We start from the raw sequence: 21,154 nt of genomic DNA on the forward strand, positions 1-21,154 counted from the left end.
ACGGGGGGGTACGTACAGCCACCTGGGCCCCCACCTGAGGACTCACGATAGCTGCTAATTGTGTACCCCTCTGGCTGGACACCAGTCAATCCTGGTCTTGACCCGTCACTCTGGAAGGACTCCAAAGTGCTAGGTTCTTCTGTCTACAGATCCCCTCCCCCAGACCAGCCTGGCCTTGGGTCCCCTCTGTTGAGGTCAGCAGAGGGCATTCTGAGGAAGGAGGATGCAGGATGGTGAAGGAGAAGCTGGGGGAGCAGGGAAAGGACATATGGGCCCATGCCATGAGCTTCAAGGAGGACAGCAACCATCAGTTAAATGCACATGTTGAAAATCCTTATTTGGATGGAAACAGAACAGACATAAGCTAGTCCAGAGACAGAAATGAGATGGGAGCACATCAGCGGTGAATTGTGAGACTCTGCATGATCCCTTCAGGAGACTGCAGCCATCAGTTACATGCACATTTAAAATTCTCATTTGACTGAAAAACCAAAGCAACACAAATCAGTACAGAGGAAAGAAAGGGAAGAGAATACACGAGGGGTGATACATGAGGCCCTGCATGATCCCTTTATGAGGACAGCAGCCATCAGTTAAATACTAATGGTCAAACTCCTCATTTGGATGAAAACAGAAGTGACACAAGCCAGTCCAGAGACAAAAAAAAAGAAAGTACATCAGGAATGGCACGTGAGGCTGTGCATGAGGCTTTAAGGAGGACTAAAGACATCAGTGAAATACAAATGTTTAAAATCTTCATTTGGTTGGAAAATAGAGTTGATATGAACCAGTTCAGAGATACGAAGTGGAGACCGGGTACAGTTGGAAGGACAGATGTAACTAGGCTGTGAACCCATAAGGAGAATAGCAGCCATGAGTAAAATGAAAAATTCCTTATTTGGTTAGAAGCAGCTGGCATGAGCCCATGAAGAGGGAGGAGATGGTGGAGTTTGTGAATCATACATGAAAATGATCAAGGATAAGGCCTTGATTCAGTTCTCCTGGACTGTCAGGTGACTTTAATCTACAGGGAACTATAAAGAGGCATGAACCCTGGCAGCCATGGTGGGAAGAGGTACAGGGCATTGGGCAAGTATAATTTCTGTACCTTGCTAGGGATATATCCCAAGGGAGCGTGGAAAATGGCTGACGGCAAACCTCAACTCCCACCACCGAGGAACATTAAAACCAGAGACATAAACAGAAGAATAGCTCTTTCTGCCCAAAGAAATGAGGGGTTTATTTGTGTTTTCTCCATTTTTTATTTTTAAACATCGTCTTTAGGCTCCTGAAGAGGACAGCAGCCATTGGTTAAATGTTAACTTAAAAAAAAAAGTCTCACTTGGTTGTAAGCAGAACCAACCTATGAGTTCCAAGCCCAGATCCATGTAGGGTTGGAGGTATTTGGGAATCAAGAATGTGGCTGCACCAAGCATAGTTCAGAGGGGGCCAATGAGGGGCCCCCAGGGTGGCAACTACTGCTTCTCCCCAGCTATCTCCCCTGTTGGTGGTATCCCTGGTAGCAGGGATAAGTACATACCTGGAGTCTGGAAGTTAATGCGTCTCATTTCCACAGGGTCCTTGGGGTGGTGAGGGGCGAGGTCGGCATTGTTCAGGAGGCATTTGGTGCGGGGTTCTGAGTCCTTGCGTTTACTTTAGGAGAAGCAAGCGGAACAGTCCAGTTAGTAGTGGCACATGTTCATGTGTGAACACAATTCAGGCCCCAGGAATGCATGGTAGGAAAAGGACCATGGACCCGTATGACTAGGGTTTCCAGGACCAAGTACAGATACGTGTACAAGCTGTGGGGGCAACCGGGCATCCCCTCTCCTGTGGGCACACTATCAGCCCATTCCCTGTCCTCTCCCTCTTGCCTGAAGCCTCCGGGGGGAGGGCTGGTTCTTACCTGTCGGGTTTGCTGTTCCCGAAAGCAGACACAGGTGAGAAGGGGGAAAAAAAAGAAGAAAGGTGAGGGTGTGCCGGCCATCAAGGGCTTGTTCTGTGACTCTCAGTGGCTTCCTTAACCTCTGTGAGCTTTGGTCTCCTCTGGAAAATGGCGCTCATATTTCCTGTTTGTCCCCCTGCCTATCGACACCACAAGGAGGCTTATCTCAGCCCTGGGATGTGCCCCATGGGGCCACTACAATTGCTATCCTCATTGAACTGGACACAGGCAGCCTCTACCCCAAATCTTGCTGAGTTGAAGATAGGGGTTAAGAGGAGAAGCCAAGCCACTGGCCTGCTTTGAGCCCTAGCTCTGCCATTCCCATGCTGTGTGACCTTGATCAAGTGGCTTAACCTCTCTGAACTTCGGTTTCCCCATGTGTACAACAGAGACCTTTAGTGATGATTCTCTGAGACAACTCCTCCCTCCTTTTCCAGGAAGCCCTCCCTGCTGTCAAGTCGGGGAGGACATGGGGCTTACTTCTTGTAGAGCAGGATAGCAATGACAATGCAGATTATGAAGACCACGGCCAGCACAGGCCCGATCACCCAGATAAGCCCCTCCTCGCCATCCACGATGGGCTGGGGGTCCGGGTTATCCAGCTGGAAGGGGTCTGAGAAGGGACTGGCTGCAAAGGTCTGCAGGGAAAGGGGGGGGTCTCCATCAGTGTCCACCCTCCTTGTAGTGGCCAGATGGGTCTTTCTCAAACATGAACCTATGTTTCTCCCCTGCTCTAGATCCTCCTATATTCCTAGAACCTTGACCCTGGTGGCCTATATGACCTGGTCCCTGCCAATCTTTGCTCTCCCCATTCCCTTCTCTGCTCCAGCCACTCTCCTTTCTGTACCTCCAGACCTTTGCACATGCAAATCCTGGGATGCTTTTTCTTTGTTGAACTCCTACTCACCCCTCAACGCCCCAGCTCCAAGGTCTCTTCCTCTAAGAAACCTTCGTTTCAGGATCCCTCCACTCCCAAGTCTTCCCCTCTGCCCAGCTCTGACCACAGGGAGCTGCCTGTGACTGACCGCAGAGGTCAGGGCCCTGGGGAATGGGGTCTGCCTCATTCAGAGGTGTGTCTGGATGTGGGCAGACACCATTCAGGACTTACAGGCTCGCTCTTCTGAAGCACGGCAAGCACGAAGAGAACATAGCGGTGGCCGGGCTCCAGGCCCCGGTTATCGAAGCCGCCATACTGCTTTTGGTCGCCGGGATGGAACGTGGGCGGCAGCACAGAGAAGCGAGCTGCGATATAGGGCCGGGGCACCTCCAGCTGACGCGAGTGCCGCAGGCTGCGCCTCTGTAGCCGTGAGATGTCCTGGATGAGCTGCGGGAACAGTCATGGGTGGCTCAGAGCTCAGCTGGGAGCAACAGAGCACGTGAAAGCTGGAATGTATCTGGGCCCTGCGGGTTGGGCCCCAGGCCCTCACCTCTTCCAGATCCATGTCCTCTGGGCTACCCAGCGGGGTCAGGAATTGGCCTCCACGAGACTTGCGCAGTGGCACCATCACAATGAAATAGCTCCTGTAGGGAGATGGGAAAGAGTCAGAGGGGCTGTCGATAGGGATGACCAAGCGATGCTACATGGGGGCAAATGGGGGAGGCCGTTTCTCTGAGTCTTCCCTTCTGTTCATACAATGAGACTATTCCCCCTATGCCCCATCCACAAACGCCACAGTTGCTGACTCAGGCCTCCAGGCCTTGGATCATGCTGTACTTTCTGCGTAGAAGGCTTACTTCATGTAATGCTCATTGTTAAACTCCTATACATCCTTCAAAGCTCCAGCTTCAATGCCCACATAACCTTGTAGCCCTTAAATCTTCTCTGCCTCTGAGGCAGAGTGCTCCTCTCCCCACTGGGGACTCTCAGCTTTGCCTCCCCACTAGTTGGGAAGCCCAGAACCAAATCCTTTCAGGGGCCCTAGTAATACCCAGTGGAGGGTCAGGCATATGGGGTATCAGGAAATGCTAGAAGAGCAGACACAGGACACATTTAGTGACAATGGCCCATGAGAAGCATTGAATCTTGGATGACCCCATGAACTAGGGCTGATAGGGTCCGTGTTTCATAGGCAAGGAAATTGAGGCACAGAGAGGGCACGTGGCTTGCCCCAGCCATATAGTAGGCTGATGGGGGTGACAAGGAACCCGGAGCATGGGGGTGAGCATACTGGACAGGCACGGGGCTCTGGCCGTCAGGAAGATACACCATGATGAAGCCGTCAGCATCAGGCTTGGGGGCGACGCTGGGCTTGCCGTTGAGCAGGTTGAAGGCAGTCCAGGCGGTGACCGTCTGCTGGAGGCCGCCCAGGCTGCTGCCACGATTGGTCAGCACAAAGTTGTAGAAGGTGTGGGGCTTGAGGTGCGTGATGAGCTTCTTGGTGGTACGGCCATCCACATCCAGTGTGAGCCCATTGTACTGGATCTGCGGACCAGGGCTAGCTCAGCAGGGCCTGGTGGGCTCATGCCCATGGATTGAGCCCCGGCTCCAGGATGAGTCCCCCACCCTGACTGAGCCCTGATCCCACTGAATCCTGCCCTAGGCAGAAATCTAACACTGACTGATCCCTGATCCCAGGCTGAGTCCCCACCTCTGACTGAGCCCCAACCTCACTGAACCCTGACCCCAGACTGTGCCTAAATTCCAGCTGAGCCCTGATCCTAGGTAGAAGCCCACTTTGACTGAGCCCTGATCCCATGCTGAATTCCCAGTCCTGACTGAGCCCCAATCCCACTGAACCCTGAACCCAGACTGATCCTGAATTCCAGCTGAGCGCTGACCCTAGGTGGAAACCCACCTCTGAGACCTGATCCTAGACTGATTCCTGATCTCAGACTGAACCTCAATCCCAGGCTGACCCCCGATCCCAGACTTGGCACCAACTCCAGACTAAACTCTGACCTCAGGCTAAGTACCAACTCTGAGTCCCAATCCTGACTATGCCTTAGTCCCAGCTAAGCCATGATCTAAGGCTGAGCCCCAACTCTGATTTCCAATATGGACTAAATCTTAATCCCAGACTGAACCTCAATCCCAGCTAAGCCACAATCCAAGGCTGAGCCCAACATTGATCCCCAATATTGACTGAACCTCAGTTCCAGCTGATCTCCAATCCTAGGCTGGGCCCCAAGTCTGATTCCCAGTATTGACTAAGCCTCAATCCTAGCTGAGACCCATCTCTGACTGAGCCCTGATCCCTCACTTCACACCAACTCCAAACTGAGCCTTAACCCCTGCTGAACTATGACCCCTGACCCTGCCTGCCTGCCTGCCTGCCTGCTGGCTGGGCAGTCGCACCTTGTAGGGTGTGGGTGAGTTGTAGTTGTCAGGAAACTCCCAGCTGAGCAGAACTGATGTCTTCATGATCATTTTCACCTTGAAGTTCTTGGGCGAGACTGCCGGGGAGGCAGCCGAGCAGGGAGAGAGAAGAGAGGCCCCATGAGTGCCTGGCACTGGGTGGCGTGAAGCGGGGTGGGGTGGGGCGGCCCAGGCACTCCCTGTTGTCCGCTGTGCCCATGCCCACGGCCTTCCTGCCTGGCCCTGGCCCGGCCCTGCCCTGTCCTGTCCCAAGTCCCTGCTTCGGGAGACGGCGCGGCTGCAGAGGCTGCAGAGAGAAGGTGGAGGAGGAGGAAGAGGGGGGAGGGGAGCAAGGGGAGGGGGCGGCGGTGGTGCCACCGAGGCACATCCCACCTTTGCCAACGCCGGAGCCTCGGGGTCCGGACTTGCCTTGAGTGACCACAAGGAAGCAGAAAAGTGACCACTTACCTGGGCAGGGGAGAGGGAGGGGGCTGGGGTGGGGGTGGGCGCGAGGCCCGGTCCGGCTCTGGTGCAGGGGTCGCCGCGCGCCTACCTTGGTCCCGCAGGAACGTCCGGTAGCGGACGGGGGGGCTGAAGGGGCCAGGGCCCCGGCGCGTGTGGGCTCGCACTTGGAGGTCATAGGCCGTGTCGGGCTTCAGGCCCTGCAGCGTGAGCACGTTCTCCGCGCCCGGCTCAGCCGCTGCCGGCAGCTCAGTCTCTCGGGCAGGGCCCAGGGCACCAGCCTCCCGCACGGCCACCGTGTATTTGACGATGGCCCCGTTGCGCTCGGCGGGCACAGGTGGCAGCCAGCGGAGAAGGACGGTCCCGGCCGAGGCGTTGCCGGCCGCCTCCAGAATCTGCGGGTGGCCACGGGGCGTGTCCTCCGGGATGCTCAGGACCTCGGCTGCCTCCTCGCCCAGGCCGCCGCGGCTCCGGGCCGCAAGCCGGAACACATACGTGGCCCCCTTATGCACGCCTGATGCCGTGTAGCGGTCCTCGGAGGGCGGGAACTCCAGGGTGGCCAGGGGCGTCGAGTCCTCGCGGCCAAACTGCAGGCGGTAGCCCAGCACCTGGTCCTCCACGGTGCCGGCCGGGGGCTCCCAGCGTGCCAGCAGGCTGCCCTCAGGGGTCTGCTGCACCGACAGGGTTGGGCGGCCCAGCACTGCGGGGATACGGGGCAGGTGTCAGGGTCCCAGCGCCATCCGCCGGCCCAGAGGCACAAGGTGGGGTTGTATTTTTAATTCTTTTCCTTCAATATAACATTTTTTTGAGTTGGGGGGTCTTACTCTGTTGCCCAGCCTGGAGTGCAATGGTGAGATCACGGCTCACTGCAGCCTTGAACTCCTGGGCTCAAGTGAGCTTCCTGCCTCGGCCTCCCAAAGTGCTAGGATTATAAGGCCACTGCACCCAGCTGCGGTTGTGATTTTTTTTTTTTTTTTGAGACAGAATCTTGCTCTGTTGCCCAGGCTGAAGTGCAGTAATCCCATCTCAGCTCACTACAAGCTCTGCCTCCCGGGCTCAAGGGATTCTCCTGCCTCAGCCACCCGAGCAGCTGGGATTACAGGTACACACCACCACGCCTGGGTAATTTTGTATTTTTAGTAGAGATGGGGTTTCGCCATATTGGCCAGGCTGGTCTTGAACTCCTGACCTCAGGTGATCCACCCGCCTCAGCCTCCCAAAGTGCTGGGATTACAGGCGTGAGCCACCGCGCCCAGCCTGGGGTTGTGATTTTTAAAAGTGGATCTCAAGGATGGGTGTGGTGGCTCACATCTGTAAGTAATCCCAGCACTTTGGGAGGCTGAGATGGGCAGATCATTTCAGGTCAGGAGTTCGAGACCAGCCTGGCCAACATGGTGAAACCCTGTCTCTACTAAAAATATAAAAATTAGCCGGGGGTGGTGGTGCACGCCTGTAATCCCAGCTACTCAGGAGGCTGTGGCAGGAAAATCACTTGAACCCAGGAGGCGGAGGTTGCAGGGAGCCGAGATTGTGCCACTGCACTCCAGCCTGGGCGACAGAGCAAGACTCCGTCTTAAAAATAAAAATAAAAGTAGGTCTCAAGAAAGCCTCACTTAAGAAGCAAAGACTTGAAGGAAGAAAGAGAGGGAACCACGAGAAGATCTGGGGGAATCGTGCTCCAAGAAGAGGGAACAGCCCATGCAAAGGTGTAGAGCCGGCACTGGGCTAGGGGCGCATAAAGCACAGCAAGGAAGTGAGGACTCAGAGAACCCCTCCTCCTTCCATTAATAAGGCAACCATCTCCTGCCTTGTTGATTTGGCCCTTGCTCAATGCAGGCACCTGACCAATACCCATGGGACATAAAGAAATCCAAAATCCGCCCCTGCTCTTTGTTTCGCACAGCCTGGGTAGTAATCAATGTGCCGAGAGAGGTTCTGGGATCAGGCAAAGAAGGGGGAAAGCTGGGCTGTATACATGAAAATGGACTTCTCTACTGCAGGACTTATCAGGGCCTTGAATGGACTGCTATGAATACCCAGGGTGGTGGGGAGAGCAGCGTATGCAGTGGTTTCTGCTTAGCAAACACAGCTCTAATACAATGTCCCTGAGAGAGGAGGGAAGTGCCCTGCTGGCTAGAAGAAGGGAGGGAGAGATCACAGGAGGCTGCTTGGAGGAGGTGGCGTTAGAGCTGGATGCTGGAGGACGCAGACAAGGTGCGTGAAGGGAATAGTGTGGACAAGGGCAGGGGCTGTGTCCAGCTGGGAGGCCTGAAAGGTGGGATACACAGTGGTGTGGATACAAGGGTCCCCGAGGAGAGGGTGGGTGTGGGGACTGGGATGAAGGCCACAGAAGTCGGTCGATTGTTCCTGAAACACCCGAGCTTGTTCCGCCCACCACCACCACCCCCCCGCCCCACCCCCCGAGTCTTTTTCTGGGCTGTGCCCTCCGCCCGGTGTACCCTCCCCTTACATCTTCACGGCAGCCTCTTTTTCTTAATTCAGCTCCATTTTGGCTGGAAAAAAAAGCCAGCCCCTTGGGGATGATGGAAGGGACAATGGAGGGGCTAGAAGGGGAAACTGAGGCAGGGCCACCAAGAGAAAGGTGGCTTCCTGGTGCAGTAGGGGAAGACAGGTGCACCACCCTGAAATAACAACCTAGCCGGGGCGATCAGAGCCTGGATGGGGGAAGCACAGGAGACTAGGGGGCCCAGAAGGATCAAGATTATGGGATGAGGCAATCAGGGAAGGCTTTCCAGGGCAGGTGTACCTTGAGCTGAGACCTAAAGGCAGAGGAGGAGCCAGCCAGCAGGGGAAGGGGTATCCTGGCAGAGGGCACAGCCCAAGTAAAGGTTGAGAGGGCAAAGGGGTCAGAGGTGGCTGTTAACTGTTTCTGTCTGGTGGGAGCCGGGGGGACAGGAAGTGAGTGACAAAGGAGGAGGCAGGGGCGGGGGGGCCAAGCTGGGCCCTGGACACCCACCTGAGCAGCCCTCACACCTTTGTCTCACTGTTCCGGCTGCCTGGTGCACCCTCTGCCTGCCCTTGTGAGCTCAAGGACTCTGGAGTCACGCTCTGGTGCCAGTGGGGGCAAAGGGGCTGTTGGTGGGTGGGGGGAGGGCGGGTTGCATACCTGCTCCCTTGGTCACAACCACCTTGGGTTTGCTGCGAGCGCCATCGCCCTTCATGGTGTAGGCGGCTACCGTGATGGAGTACGCGGTCTCAGGCTGCAGGTTTGTGATGACCATCTCCTGTGGGCACGGCTGGGGGTCAGCACCACGGCTGGGGCTGGGAGCAGCCCCACCCACCCCCACTCCCCGTGCTGAGATCAAGCAAGGAGGATGCAGGGCCCGGATCATGGGCGGAGACGTGCACACGAGCTCATGCAGAGACCACGACACGTGGCGTGGCCATGCTCAGAGGGTACATGCAACAACCCAGCCGGACGAGCCCACTGTCGCTTGCCAGGACCAACTCGGTCCTCTCTGCTCCGCTCCCCTCACTCCTGCCATCACCCCCGACAGTCTGTCCTCCCCACAGCAGCCAGAGGGCGCCTGTGAGCACTGGAGTCAGGGTCTGTCCCCACTCTCCCCACAGCCCTCCATGGCTCCCACCTCTCTTGGGGTCAAAGCCCAAGTCTTCCCTGTGGCTCACAAAGGGCTCTCCTTGCTGTTCCTCCAATGCACCAGGCACAGCCTGCCGCAGGCCCTTTGGCACTGGCCTTCCCCCCTGCCTCTACACCCACTGGTATGCTAGAGGTGCCCTGTACCAACTCATGAGAGCCGCTGGTTAAATTTTCAGGAATTTTGTGAGCCACTTATGAAACAGAGCTGTTATTAAAAATTAAACTGTATGAGGCTGGGCGCAGTGGCTGACGCCTGTAATCCCAACACTTTGGGAGGCCAAGGCGGGAGGATCACTTAAGGTCAGGAGTTCGAGACCAGCCTGGCCAACATGGTGAAACTTCGTCTCTACTAAAAAAAAAAAAAAAAGCAAAAAAGCCAGGCGTGGTGGCACATGCCTGTAGTCCCAGCTACTGGGGTGGCTGAGGCAGGAGGATCATTTGAACCCAGGAGGCGGAGGTTGCAGTGAGCCGACATCGTGGCACTGTACTCCAGCCTGGGTGACAGAGCAAGAGTGTCTCAAAAATAAATAAACTGTATAAACTTATAATCAACTAAGTTATATTGAAAGCAAAGGCAATAAATACAGCAAACCCACCCTTTCTAGTTATTTCACTAGGGTTACTGTTATCTCTATGGGTATCTGTATGGTTACTGCTTTGAGATCATCTTGTCTATTGCATCTGTAGAGTAGAAATACATGATTATGGGCTACTGGGCACCTCCCCGGTAGCTTGAAATTGACATGGTGGGAAGTATTTACACCATGGAAACGGTCAAATGCTACAAAACAGGACTGCCCCCCTCCTGCCCACCCAGAGAGCTGATTTTTACTTTTTTATCTTATTGAGACAGGGTCGCACCCTGTCGCCCAGGCTGGAGTGCAGGGTGTAATGATAGCTCACTGCAGCCTTGACCTCCTGAGCTCAAGTGATCCTCCCGCCTCAGCCTCCCAAGTAGCCGGGAATACAGACGTGCACCACCACATGCCTGGCTAATGATGTTTATATTTTTTGTAGAGATGGGATCTTGCCATGTTGCCCAGGCTGGTCTTAAACTTTGGGTTCAAGTGATCTGCCTGCCTCTGCCTCCCAAAGTGCTGGGATTACAGGCGTGAGCCACTGTGCCTGGCTGAGAGCTGATTTTTAAATGTTTATTTCACTGTCTAAACCCCATCCCCACCACAGCTGTAACAATTTTTTTTTTTTTGACATAGAGTTTTGCTCTTGTTGCCCAGGCTAGAGTGCAATGGCATGGTCTCAGCTCACTGCAACCTCTGCCTCCCCAGTTCAAGCAATTCTCCTGCCTCAGCCTCCCGAGTAGCTAGGATTACAGGCATGCGCCACCACGCCTGGTTTTGTATTTTTAGTAGAGACAGGGTTTCACCATGTCGGTCAGGTTGGTCTCGAACTCCTGACTTCAGCTGATCCACCCGTCTCGGCCTCCCAAAGTGCTGGGATTACAGGCGCGAGCCACCATGCCCTGCCGATGTGTGTTTTGTTCTGATTAACATCCCTCTCACGGAGTATTACTGTTAGGGAGGAGGGGCTCTTGTCACCACCTCATCCTCAGCATCTAGCACATAGTAGGTGCTCAATAAGTGAGTGCTCCTCCAATGAATGACAGCACAGAACACTCCCGGGCACGCGGACTTGAACAACACCTGTGCACACAATCACAGCATCATGTGCGCCCATGTCTGCAAGCACACACCCCCTCCCCCCCCCCCCACAAGCACAGGCCGGCATGCCTGGGAACTGTGGGGCAGACCCAGGCCAAGGGGATAAGGAGGGGTGACGGGGATGCACAAACAGGGTCTCCTGCCCCTGAGCCTCACAGTCCATCCCTCCCAGGGTCTCTGCGAGAAGAGCAGAGTTGAAGCCCAGATGGGAACATTCCCTCTAGATCCAGTGTGGGTGAGAGACGGGAGGCATCAGAGCATGTGGGACCAGTGCCTGTTTGTTTGTTTATTAGAGACAGGATCAGCCAGGACCAGTGGCTCATGCCTGTAATCCCAGCCACTCGGGAGGCTGAGACAGGAGAATTGTTTGAACCCAGGAGGTGGAGGTTGCAGTGAGCCGAGGTGGCGCCACTGTACTCCAGCCCAGGCAATAGAGTGAGACTCCGTCTGGAAAAAAAAAAAAAAAGACAGGGTCTCCCTCTGCTGACCAGGCTGGACTGCAGTGGTGCCATTTCGGCTCACTGCAACCTCCGCCTCCCAGGTTCAAACAATTCTCCTGCCTCAGCCTCCCGAGTAGCTGGAATTACAGGCGCCTGCCACCATACCAGGCTGTTTTGTATTATTAGTAGAGATGGGGTTTTGCCCTGTTGGCCAGGCTGGTCTTGAACTCCTGACTTCAGGTGATCCACCTGCCTCAACCTCCCAAAGTGCTGGGACTACAGGCATGAGCCACCACGCCCAGCCAAGGGACCAGTGCCAATTTAATGTCAGACCTGGGGTTCTCAGCAGAGGCTGGTACTCCCGTTTTAGGGGCAGAGAGGTAGTCCAGAGAGAGGTAGCAACTTGCCCCAAGTCACACAGCAATTCCTCTCTGGTTTAAAGCATTGTGGGGTTGTAACCAGGCTATCACAGACATCCTTCCCCACTCTGGCCCCGCTGACACCTCTCATCACTGGGGGGCCAGAATGAAGACGACAGCATATCCAGAGAGAGGCATTTCTAGGCCAGACAGGGCTGAATTGAGTGACATTAAAGGGTGAGGCTGGGTCTAACAGGAGAGGAGACATACTCAGAGGAGGAATGACTAAGGGCAGGAGAAGGACCCAGGAGGCTTAAGCCCCACCAATGGCAGGAGCCATCAGGGTGAGAGGATTCAGGGATGACCCTCAGCTCTGCCCCCTGGGGCGCACAGTGGTCGGAGTATCCCATTTCCCTGGTGCAAACACCGAGGCTGGGCGCTCCAAGAGGTAATGGGAGAGCGAGGGGCGCATGGCAGGGCCCAGAGGAGGAGACCGTTTTACTACTGATGATAAGGGGCGTGCAGGAGTCACAGCACAGCACGGCCCGCGGGAAGCGCACAGCAGTAGGTGGGTGGCCAGGGGCGCTACTTACATATTCGGCCGTGTCATCCGTCTCCCACTGAGCGCGGGAGGAGGCGGCAGGGGAGAGAGGAGGGAGGTGAGCGGGGAAGGCCAGAGATGGAGAAAGAGAAGCAGAGGTGGGGGGAGCGCAAGGGCCCGTCCCCGCCCGGAGCCCGTCCCCGGCCCCGCCCCGGCCCCCCGCCCACCTGGGCATCGGCCAGCATGACGTCCTTGATGCGCGGCGGCCCGCGGGCCTCGGCGCCCTCCATGCGCACGTAGTGGACCTGGTAGCCGCGGATCTGGCCGTGCTGCCGGCCGGGCGCGGGCGAGCGCCACAGCACGCGGATGGCCGTGGCGTTGAGCGCCTCCGCCTCCACCTTCCGCGGCGGCGCGCTGGGCACTGGCGGGCGGGAGGGGAGGGGAGGGGCGGGCGGAGCCGTTACCAGGGCGCCCGGCCCTGCCCCGGGCAGTGCCACTGTCCGATTCCAGGATGCCGAGTGGCTGCCGGTGAATAACTGGGCGCTCTTAGCGCTCACCACCGGGCGGGAGGACATGGCCTCCTTCACACCCCCCACAGCCCTGGGAGGGGACCCTGAAGGTGCGCCCCATGGATCCAGGCTGCCCCCCCCCCCCCGAGTCTAAACCACCTTCCCAGGGCCTCCAGACACCCTCTTCTTCACCCTACACTGCTTCCATCCTCATCATAACCCTGCAAGATAGGGTCTCCTGTCATTCTCATTTTACATTTGGGGAAATTGAATCCCAGAGAGTTGATTCTGTGATCACAGCCTTAGCAAGAGGCAAAGCCAGGATTTGCACCAGGCAGTCCAGCTGTATGTTCCTAAATACCCAAGCAGGCAGGTGGCCCACTTGGCACTCAGGATCTTTTTCACCCACCCCAGGGTTTGGCATAAAGAAGAGCTGCTTCATTTCTTCTCTGGGCTTAGGACATAATGGGGCTGTCCAACGAAACTTTCAGGCAAATGGCTCAGAAAACGAATCAGGCTCCCAGGACCAAGAGGCTGAAATATTTTTGAGACAGGTTCTCTTACTCTGTCACCTAGGCTGGAATGCAGTGGCAGGATCACGGCTCACTGCAGCTTTGAACTCCTGGGCTTAAGCGATCCTCCCACCTCAGCCTCCCAAGTAGCTGCAACTACAGGCCTGTGCCACCATGCTCAGCTAATATGTTTTTGTAGAGATGGGGTCTCACTCTGTCACCCAGGCTGGAGTGCAGGGGTATGATCACAGCTCACTGCAGCCTCGAACTGCTATGCCCAGCAATCCCCGCACCTCAGCGTCTTGAGTAGCTGAGACTACATGTGCATGCCACCATGCTTGGCTATGTTTTAAAAATGTTTTTGGAGGAATGGGGTCTCACTATGTTGCCTAGGCTGGTCTCAAACTCCGAGACTCATATGATCCTCCTGCCTTGGCCTCTCAGAGTGCTGGGATTACAGGCATGAGTCACTGTGCTTGGCCAAGAAGTTGCAATTTTATTGGGAAAGGTGTCTGTCATTTCTCTCCATGATCTAGGCTTCGACCACGTGACTCCAAGCTAGGACCACTGCCTTGCTTTCCACCTTCAAACGTGCTGCTAACTTGAAATGGGTGAGGACGGGAACATTTACACCATGGAAATTGGCCAATGCTACACAAACTGGTCTCCATCCACCCGGGGAGCTGGTTAACCATGATCAGCACATTGTTGTTGCAGGTGCTATTTGCCACTTCCTCCACCCCATTTCCAAAGGTTTCCACTGTTCCACCAAAATAGAGGGCAGCCAGCGAAACTGTCCAGGCACGAGGCTCTGGGAGCAGATGCTGCAGAGCTAAGCCTGCCCATGTCTAGAATCGCCAGTTCCAAAGTCAAGGAGCCCCGGATTTCTCGGGGAGGCTGCTTGCTTCCCGACTTCCTCCGAGTGAGGCTTCCGCCCTTTGACCACCAGCCCAGGTTTCCAGATGGAAGGCTTCGAGGCGGGGGCCGGGCTGGGGCCTGCGGGGGGTCCCGGGCCTGGGGCAGGTACTTACCATCCTCGTCGGTGCGGACGACCACGGGCGAGCTCTCGGGCCCTGGTCCCACCTCTGTGTGAGCGACAGTCGTGATGCGGTACTGGGTCCACTTCTCCAAGGCCTCCAGCAGGATCTGAGTGGTGGTCGGGGGGATGCCGTTCACCTCCTTGGGTTCCGGGTCCTCTGAGCCCAGCGGTCGGTAGCGGACGCTGTAGCCCACCAGGGCCCCGTTGTGCGTTTCCGGCGGCGGCGGGCGCCAACTTACCAAAATGGCCGTGGAGCGCACGCTGACACATTTAACGTCTTGAGGGGGGGCTGACGGTTCTATTGGAGGGGGGGAGAACGTGGGCGGGGTGGGGAAGGGAGGTGGGATGGGTGGGGAGGGGGGCGGGGAAACAAAAGATGGGAAAGAGAAAATAAAAAAGAAGATGATAACAAACAAAACAGAACCAAACCAAAGAGAAGTCGAACCCAAAAGAAGTGGGTGTCAACCAAAGGTGGGATGGGCGGGTGGATGGGCGGGCAGGTGGGATGGGGCTGGGAGGGCTGGCCAAGAACCCTGTGCTCACCAGGCTGCACCTACGTGGTGCACAGTAGGTCTTAGGCATTGGACAGCTACGGTCCCCATGCCAGAAACTGGGTGGGGGAATAGCAAGAGAAGCCCTTCTTATTAGGCACCTACTATGTGCTTGGCATCGTGCCAAGGGGAATAGCAACAGGAGCTCCATTTATTAGGCACCTACTTTGTGCCAGCACCAAGGGCTTCACAAAATAGTAAAAGCATCTATTTGTTGAACATCTACTATGTGCCAGGCACCATGCCAAAGGGAACGGCAACAGAAGCTCCATTTATTAGGTACCTACTATGTGCCAGCACCAAGGGCTTCACAAAATAATAGTAAAATATCTATTTACTGAACACCTACTATGTGCCAGGCACCATGCCAAGGGGAACAGCAATAGAAGCTCCATTTATTAAAGGCTTATGTGCCAGGTACTGTGCCAAGGGAAACAGCAACAGAAGCTCCATTTATTAGGCACCTATTATGTGCCAGGCACCATACCAAGGGGAATGGCAGCAGAAGCTCTGTTTATTAGGCACCTCCTATGTGCCAGCAACAAGGGCTTCACAAATAGTAAAGCATCTATTTACTCAACACCTACTATGTACCAGGCACCATGCCAAGGGGAACAGCAATAGAAGCTCCATTAAGCACTTATTATGCGCCAGGTACCGTGCCAAGGGGAAAAGCAACAGAAGCTCCATTTATTAGGCACCTACTATGTGCCACCATACCAAGGGGAATGGCAACAGAAGCTCCATTCATTAAGCACCTACTATGTGCCAGGCATCATGCCAAGGGGAATGGCAACAGAAGCTCCATTAGGCACCTACTATGTGCCAGGCACCATGCCAAGGGGAATAGCCATAGAAGCTCCAATTATTAGGCACCTACTAATAATTGTGGTAAGGCATTGTGCTAAGGACTCCATAGAATGATAGCAAAATAATCTATATGTCAAACACCTACTATGTGCCAGGCACTGTGGCAAGGGGAACAGCAACAGAGCTCTATTAAGCACCTACGATGTGCCAGCGCCAAGGGCTTCACAAAATAATAGTAAAAGCATCCATTTATTGAACACCTAGTATGTGCCTGGCGCCATGCCAAGGGGAGCGGCAACAGAAGCTCCATTTATTAAGCACCTACTATGTGCCAGGCACCATGCCAAGGGAAGCAGCAACAAAAGCTCCAATTATTAGGTACCTAGTATGTGCCAGGAACCATGCCAAGGGGAATGGCAACAGAAGCTCCAATTTTCAGGCACCTACTACGTGTCAAGCATTGTGCTAAGGCTTCATAGAATGGTAACAAAATAATCTATGTCGAACACCTATGTGCCAGGCACCGTGGCAAGGGGAACAGCAACAGAGCTCTATTAGACACCTACTATGTGCCAGCGCCAAGCACTTCACGAAATAATAGTAAAAGCATCTATTTATTGAACACCTACTATGTGCCAGGTACTATGCCAAGGGGAACGGCAACAGAAGCTCCATTAAGCACCTACTACGTGCCAGGTCCCATGCCAAAGGGAACAGCAATAGAAGCTCCATTTATTAACTACCTACTATGTGCCAGGCACTGTGCCAAGGGGAATGGCAACAGAAGCTCCATTAGGCACCTACTATGTGCCAGCACCAAAGGCTTCACAAAATAATAGAGCATCTATTTACTGAATATCTAGTATGTGCCACGCATCATGCTAAGGGGAACAGCAATAGAAGCTCCACTTATCAGGCACCTACTGTGTGTCAAGCATTGTGCCAAGGGCTTCATAGAATAATAGCATAAGAATCTCAGCCGGGCGCAGTGGCTCACGCCTGTAATCCCAGCACTTTGGGAGGCCGAGGTGGGTGGATCACGAGGTCAGGAGTTAGAGAGACCAGCCTAGCCAACATGGTGAAACTCCGTCTCTACTAAAAGATACAAAAAACTAGCCGGGCATGGCGTCGGGAGCCTGTAATCCCAGCTACTCGGGAGGCTGAGGCAGGAGAATCACTTGAACCTGGGAGGCGGAAGTTGCAGTGAGCCAAGATCGTGCCACTGTACTCCAGCCTGGGTAACAGGGCAAGACTCCATCTCCAAAAAAAAAAAAAAATCTATATGTCACACACTATGTGCCAAGCAACAGCAATAGAAGCCCCAATTATTAGCTACCTACCATGTGCCAGGCATCATGCCAAGGGCTTCATACAATAACAGCAAATGCACTTATTTACTGGCCACCTACTGTAGGTCAGGCATGGTGCCAAGGGCTTCATAATAATTTACGGAAAATATGGTAAAATTTTTCTTGTAGTAAAAGCATTTATTTACTGAACACTTGTGCTACCAGGGACCCAAAGCCCATCCCAAAAGCTTACTTCAACTAGGACCATCCAATTGGCCTCACTTGAAAATAATGCCCATGTCTTGAGCACCTACTGTGTGCCAGATAGAATGTCAAGGGCTTTATCAAGTAATAATAAAAGTGCCTGTTTATTGGACACCTACTGGTGTCAGGTACCAGGCTCAGGACTTCATAGCTCATATTGAGCACCTACTGTGTGCCAAAATCTTTAAAGATCACAGCACTTCTGTGTTCAGTCCCAACTATGCATCTGGCACCACACTACCTCTACTACTAACCTATCAACAGCAAGTCTCATTTATTGAACATCTACTATGGACTGGGTATGGTAATAGGTCTCTGAAGAGAAAAACAGCAGTTGTCATTTAAGCAGCACCTACTATGTGCCAGGCACTTTGCTAAAGGCTCTCTCAGAAAACAGTAGTAGTCCCTGCATATTAAGCCCCTACTGCGTGCCAGGCACTGTGCTAAGGGCTTTATCAGAAAACAGTTAATAGTCCCCATGTATTAAGCCCCTACTGTGCACCAGGCACTGTGTTAAAGGCTTCATCAGAAAACAGTAGTCACCACATATTAAGCACCTATTGTGTGCCAGGTGCTGTGCTGGGGCTTACTGAAAAACAGTAAGTTTCCACATATTAAGCACCTACTATGTGTCAGGCAACTCTACTAAGGGCCTTACGGAATGTTAATAGTTTTCATTTCTTTTTTTTTTTTTTTTTTTTTTTTGAGACAGTCTTGCTCTGTCGCCCAGGCTAGAATGCAGTGGCGCGATCTCGGCTCACTGCAAGCTCTGCTGCTCGGGTTCACGCCATTCTCCTGCCTCAGCCTCCCGAGTAGCTGGGACTACAGGCGCCCGCCACCACGCTCAGCTAATTTTTTGTATTTTTAGGGGAGACGGATTTTCACCATGTTGGCCAGGATAGTCTCGAACTCCTGACCTCGTGATCCGCCCACCTCGACCTCCCAAAGTGCTGGGATTACAGGCATGAGCCGCCGCGCCCGGCCAATAGTTTTCATTTCTTAAGCACCTACTGTGTGCCAAGCATCGTGCTAAGGGCTTTATTGGATAACTGTAACAGCACCTGGCACCGTGTGCCAAGCATTGCACTCAATACCTTATATAAAAATAGTAATAGTTCTTATTGAGCACCTACTGTTTGCACACACTGTGCCAAGGGCTTTGCAGATAATAAGTGAATGTTTTCAGTAAAAACTGTGTAACCAGCCCTATCCCACACCCTTTCAAACTGATAATGGTGCCCATCTGAGCACCTACTATGTGCCTCACACTTAGGCCACCTCTTTATAGCAAGTGCCACTTATTGAGCACTTACTGTATGTCAGCCATTGTGCCAAGAGGTTTGCAGAACAATAATTGTTGCCACCCATGTTTTGAGTACCTACTGTGCGCCTGGCACTAGGCTAAGCTTGTTATAAACTGCTAATAGCTTCCATTTACTGAGTGCCAACTAGGTGCCCAGCACTGTGCCAATCCGTATGTAGATTTAAAACAGTGGCTGCATTAGTGGGGCACCTACTGTGTGCCAGGCAGTATGTTAAGATCTTTGCTGAATAACACTGAGAGTTCCCGCATATTACAGGGAACTGTCTGGGTGTTAAAGGCTTATGAATCAGTAAGTCTCTGTGTGTTGCGTGCCTACTATGGCCAGACGCTGTGCTGAGGGCATTAGTGATAATAAGCTTCATTTTCTGCACGCCTACTGCAGGTGCAGCACCCTCAGCCCATGTTTCATGTATTATCTCATTTAACGCATGTATCATCTCATTTAATGCATGCATTATCTCATTTAATTCTCACAACCCCTCAGGTAGTCAGAACTGTCACTCCCCACCCGCCACCCCGCGTCAACGGTGGGGAAACCAGATTCCAAAGTCTGCCTGTTGGGCTTTCTACAGTCATTGGTTGTGTACCGACTGTGGCCAGACCCCACCCTGGAAGCTTTTCATTATTTTGTATAACGCCTCTCAATCTTGCCGAAAAACCAGAAGTGCAGCCCATTTTACAGGTGAGGAAACTGAGGCTCAGAAACAGCAAGCTACCTGTCCAGGGGCATGCAGTGATGAGGTGGCAGAGCCAGGATTGGAACCCAGACTTGGCCGTGATTCACAGGCTGGCTTGGTTTGAGGTTGGGAGCTCAGATCTCAGCCTTGTGCCGGTTGGGTATGGCGGAAGCCAGACTCTCCCAAGTGCCCACGATTTTAGAATCTACGTCCCCTGGAGGGAGGCCCAGAGAGATTACTGGCCTTGCTCGTGGCAAGAGCATTAGAAACCCTCACCATCAGAGCAGCTTGCTTGGTGGCTGAGCACATGTTTACTGAGTACTTACTATGGACACTATCCTGCTAGCATCTGGAACCCAGAGACGAATCCCGTCCTCAGAGACACTGGGCTACCAGAGACTGCAGAGGCCACCCCAACAGCTTACTTCAACTAGAGAGACCATCCGGCCTCACTTAAAGCAAAACATTAGAGGCCCCTCCTCCAAAACTAGACAAAGGGAACCCTTCCCCATTTCTTGACCAGCCACACCAACCAAAGGTGCCCGGGGGGTGCGGGGAATCAGGCAGGGAGCAGGGGAAAAAAAAAAAACAACAAAAAAAAACAACAATCAAGGAATGTGTCGGAAGGAATGGATTTGCTGAGAAAGGGGGAGAAAAAATAAAACCGAAACCATAATAAAATAAGAAACAACAGTGATGGTGATGATGATGAGAAAAACCATAATAAAAGAAAGAAAGACTCCTTCCAGAAAACGCCCAGTCTGGTTACCTACCTTCCACTCTTCAACTGCTAACTTAAAAGACTTTCTTACGAGAGAGGGAACGGCCGAGCGCTGAGCTACAAGGCCAGACCGAACTCTTGGTGGGTCTCAGGATGCCAGTGGCCCCGCAGCCCTGCTCCAGCCCCCAGCGTGCGCACGCTGAGGTTCCAGGCTGGAGGCAGGAAGGTGGCACAGTGTCTGGGGAGACCCACGGCTGAGTGGTCTGACCTGCACCTACCCTGTGTTCAGCCTAAGGAGCCCGCAGTCCCCAGGGGGATGGATACGCCTGGCCCTGAGTCTTTGCTGTCGGTTCTCCTTTGTTGCCCACCCGTCTCGGGGCAAGAAGCGGGGAGTCCCTTCTCCCCAACTCCCTGTCCTGGGCCGCCCCGGAGGTTCGCGTGGCTGGGCCGAAGCCGCTTTCTAGGTGACCATGTAGGTCACGTCCTTCACAATCCGGCCCAACCTGCATGACATCTCAGGAAGGGATGTGTGCAAAGACGTGGATGTGCGTGCGTGGGCAGCGTGGCATGGTGGTGGCACGTGGTTTGGGAGAGTTTCTGGGGCCGAATTCGGGCCGTGGACTGTCCGTTCAGCCCAGAGCGGCTGGGGCAGGCGGGGGGGGGCACGCGGGGTGGGCCGTTTTTGTGAACCTGCTCGAGACCAGCGTGTACTCACCTTCAGGACACCTCAGCCAGTCTCTCAGGTGGCTGCCCAAGCCACAGGCCACCCTCACTGACTCCACCTCACACAGACGCGCCCAGACGCCTTGGAGCCGCCAGGTGCTCGCTCGGCTTGGTTTGTGGGGAGCAGGAAAGAGGGAAGGGGGCCGGCGGGGGCAGGGGGGTTGTGTCTCCGAGGCGCCCCACCCCCCCGATCCCAGCGGCTCAGATGCCCCGGCTGGAGTTGATGTTAACCCTTCGACTGATCCGAGATGCCCCTGTGTACACACACCCAGGGCGGGCCTTGAAGGTTTGACCATCATGACTGATTCCGGAAGAAAGCCTGGGGTGGCTACGCCGTGACTGACTGGGTGAAGGGAGGGAAGAGGGGGAAGCAGGGGGAGGCCACGACAGAGAGA

General features: G+C 54.3%; 1 protein-coding gene across 12 annotated transcripts in view; it reads right to left on the reverse strand.

The window, feature by feature from the left end:
- The window catches only part of PTPRS (protein tyrosine phosphatase receptor type S), a 135,020-nt gene that overhangs the window by 11,412 nt on the left and 102,454 nt on the right, over nucleotides 1-21,154 (reverse strand). For 3 of the 12 annotated variants that reach the window (XM_055104040.2, XM_034945935.3, XM_055104037.2), the window contains exons 11-22: nucleotides 14,393-14,698; nucleotides 12,568-12,761; nucleotides 12,393-12,419; nucleotides 8,830-8,947; nucleotides 5,794-6,402; nucleotides 5,241-5,338; nucleotides 4,114-4,367; nucleotides 3,373-3,466; nucleotides 3,054-3,269; nucleotides 2,426-2,583; nucleotides 1,907-1,918; nucleotides 1,541-1,653 (exon numbers count right to left, since the gene is read on the reverse strand). In XM_055104040.2, coding sequence (XP_054960015.2) covers nucleotides 1,541-1,653; nucleotides 1,907-1,918; nucleotides 2,426-2,583; nucleotides 3,054-3,269; nucleotides 3,373-3,466; nucleotides 4,114-4,367; nucleotides 5,241-5,338; nucleotides 5,794-6,402; nucleotides 8,830-8,947; nucleotides 12,393-12,419; nucleotides 12,568-12,761; nucleotides 14,393-14,698 — 2,199 coding nt within the window. The remainder of the gene's footprint in view (nucleotides 1-1,540; nucleotides 1,654-1,906; nucleotides 1,919-2,425; nucleotides 2,584-3,053; nucleotides 3,270-3,372; nucleotides 3,467-4,113; nucleotides 4,368-5,240; nucleotides 5,339-5,793; nucleotides 6,403-8,829; nucleotides 8,948-12,392; nucleotides 12,420-12,567; nucleotides 12,762-14,392; nucleotides 14,699-21,154) is intronic. The other 9 variants (XM_034945938.3, XM_034945937.3, XM_063599793.1 and 6 more) reach the window with 5 other exon arrangements.

The sequence above is a fragment of the Pan paniscus genome, chromosome 20 (assembly GCF_029289425.2).
Source record: "Pan paniscus chromosome 20, NHGRI_mPanPan1-v2.0_pri, whole genome shotgun sequence".
Taxonomy (NCBI): domain Eukaryota; kingdom Metazoa; phylum Chordata; class Mammalia; order Primates; family Hominidae; genus Pan; species Pan paniscus.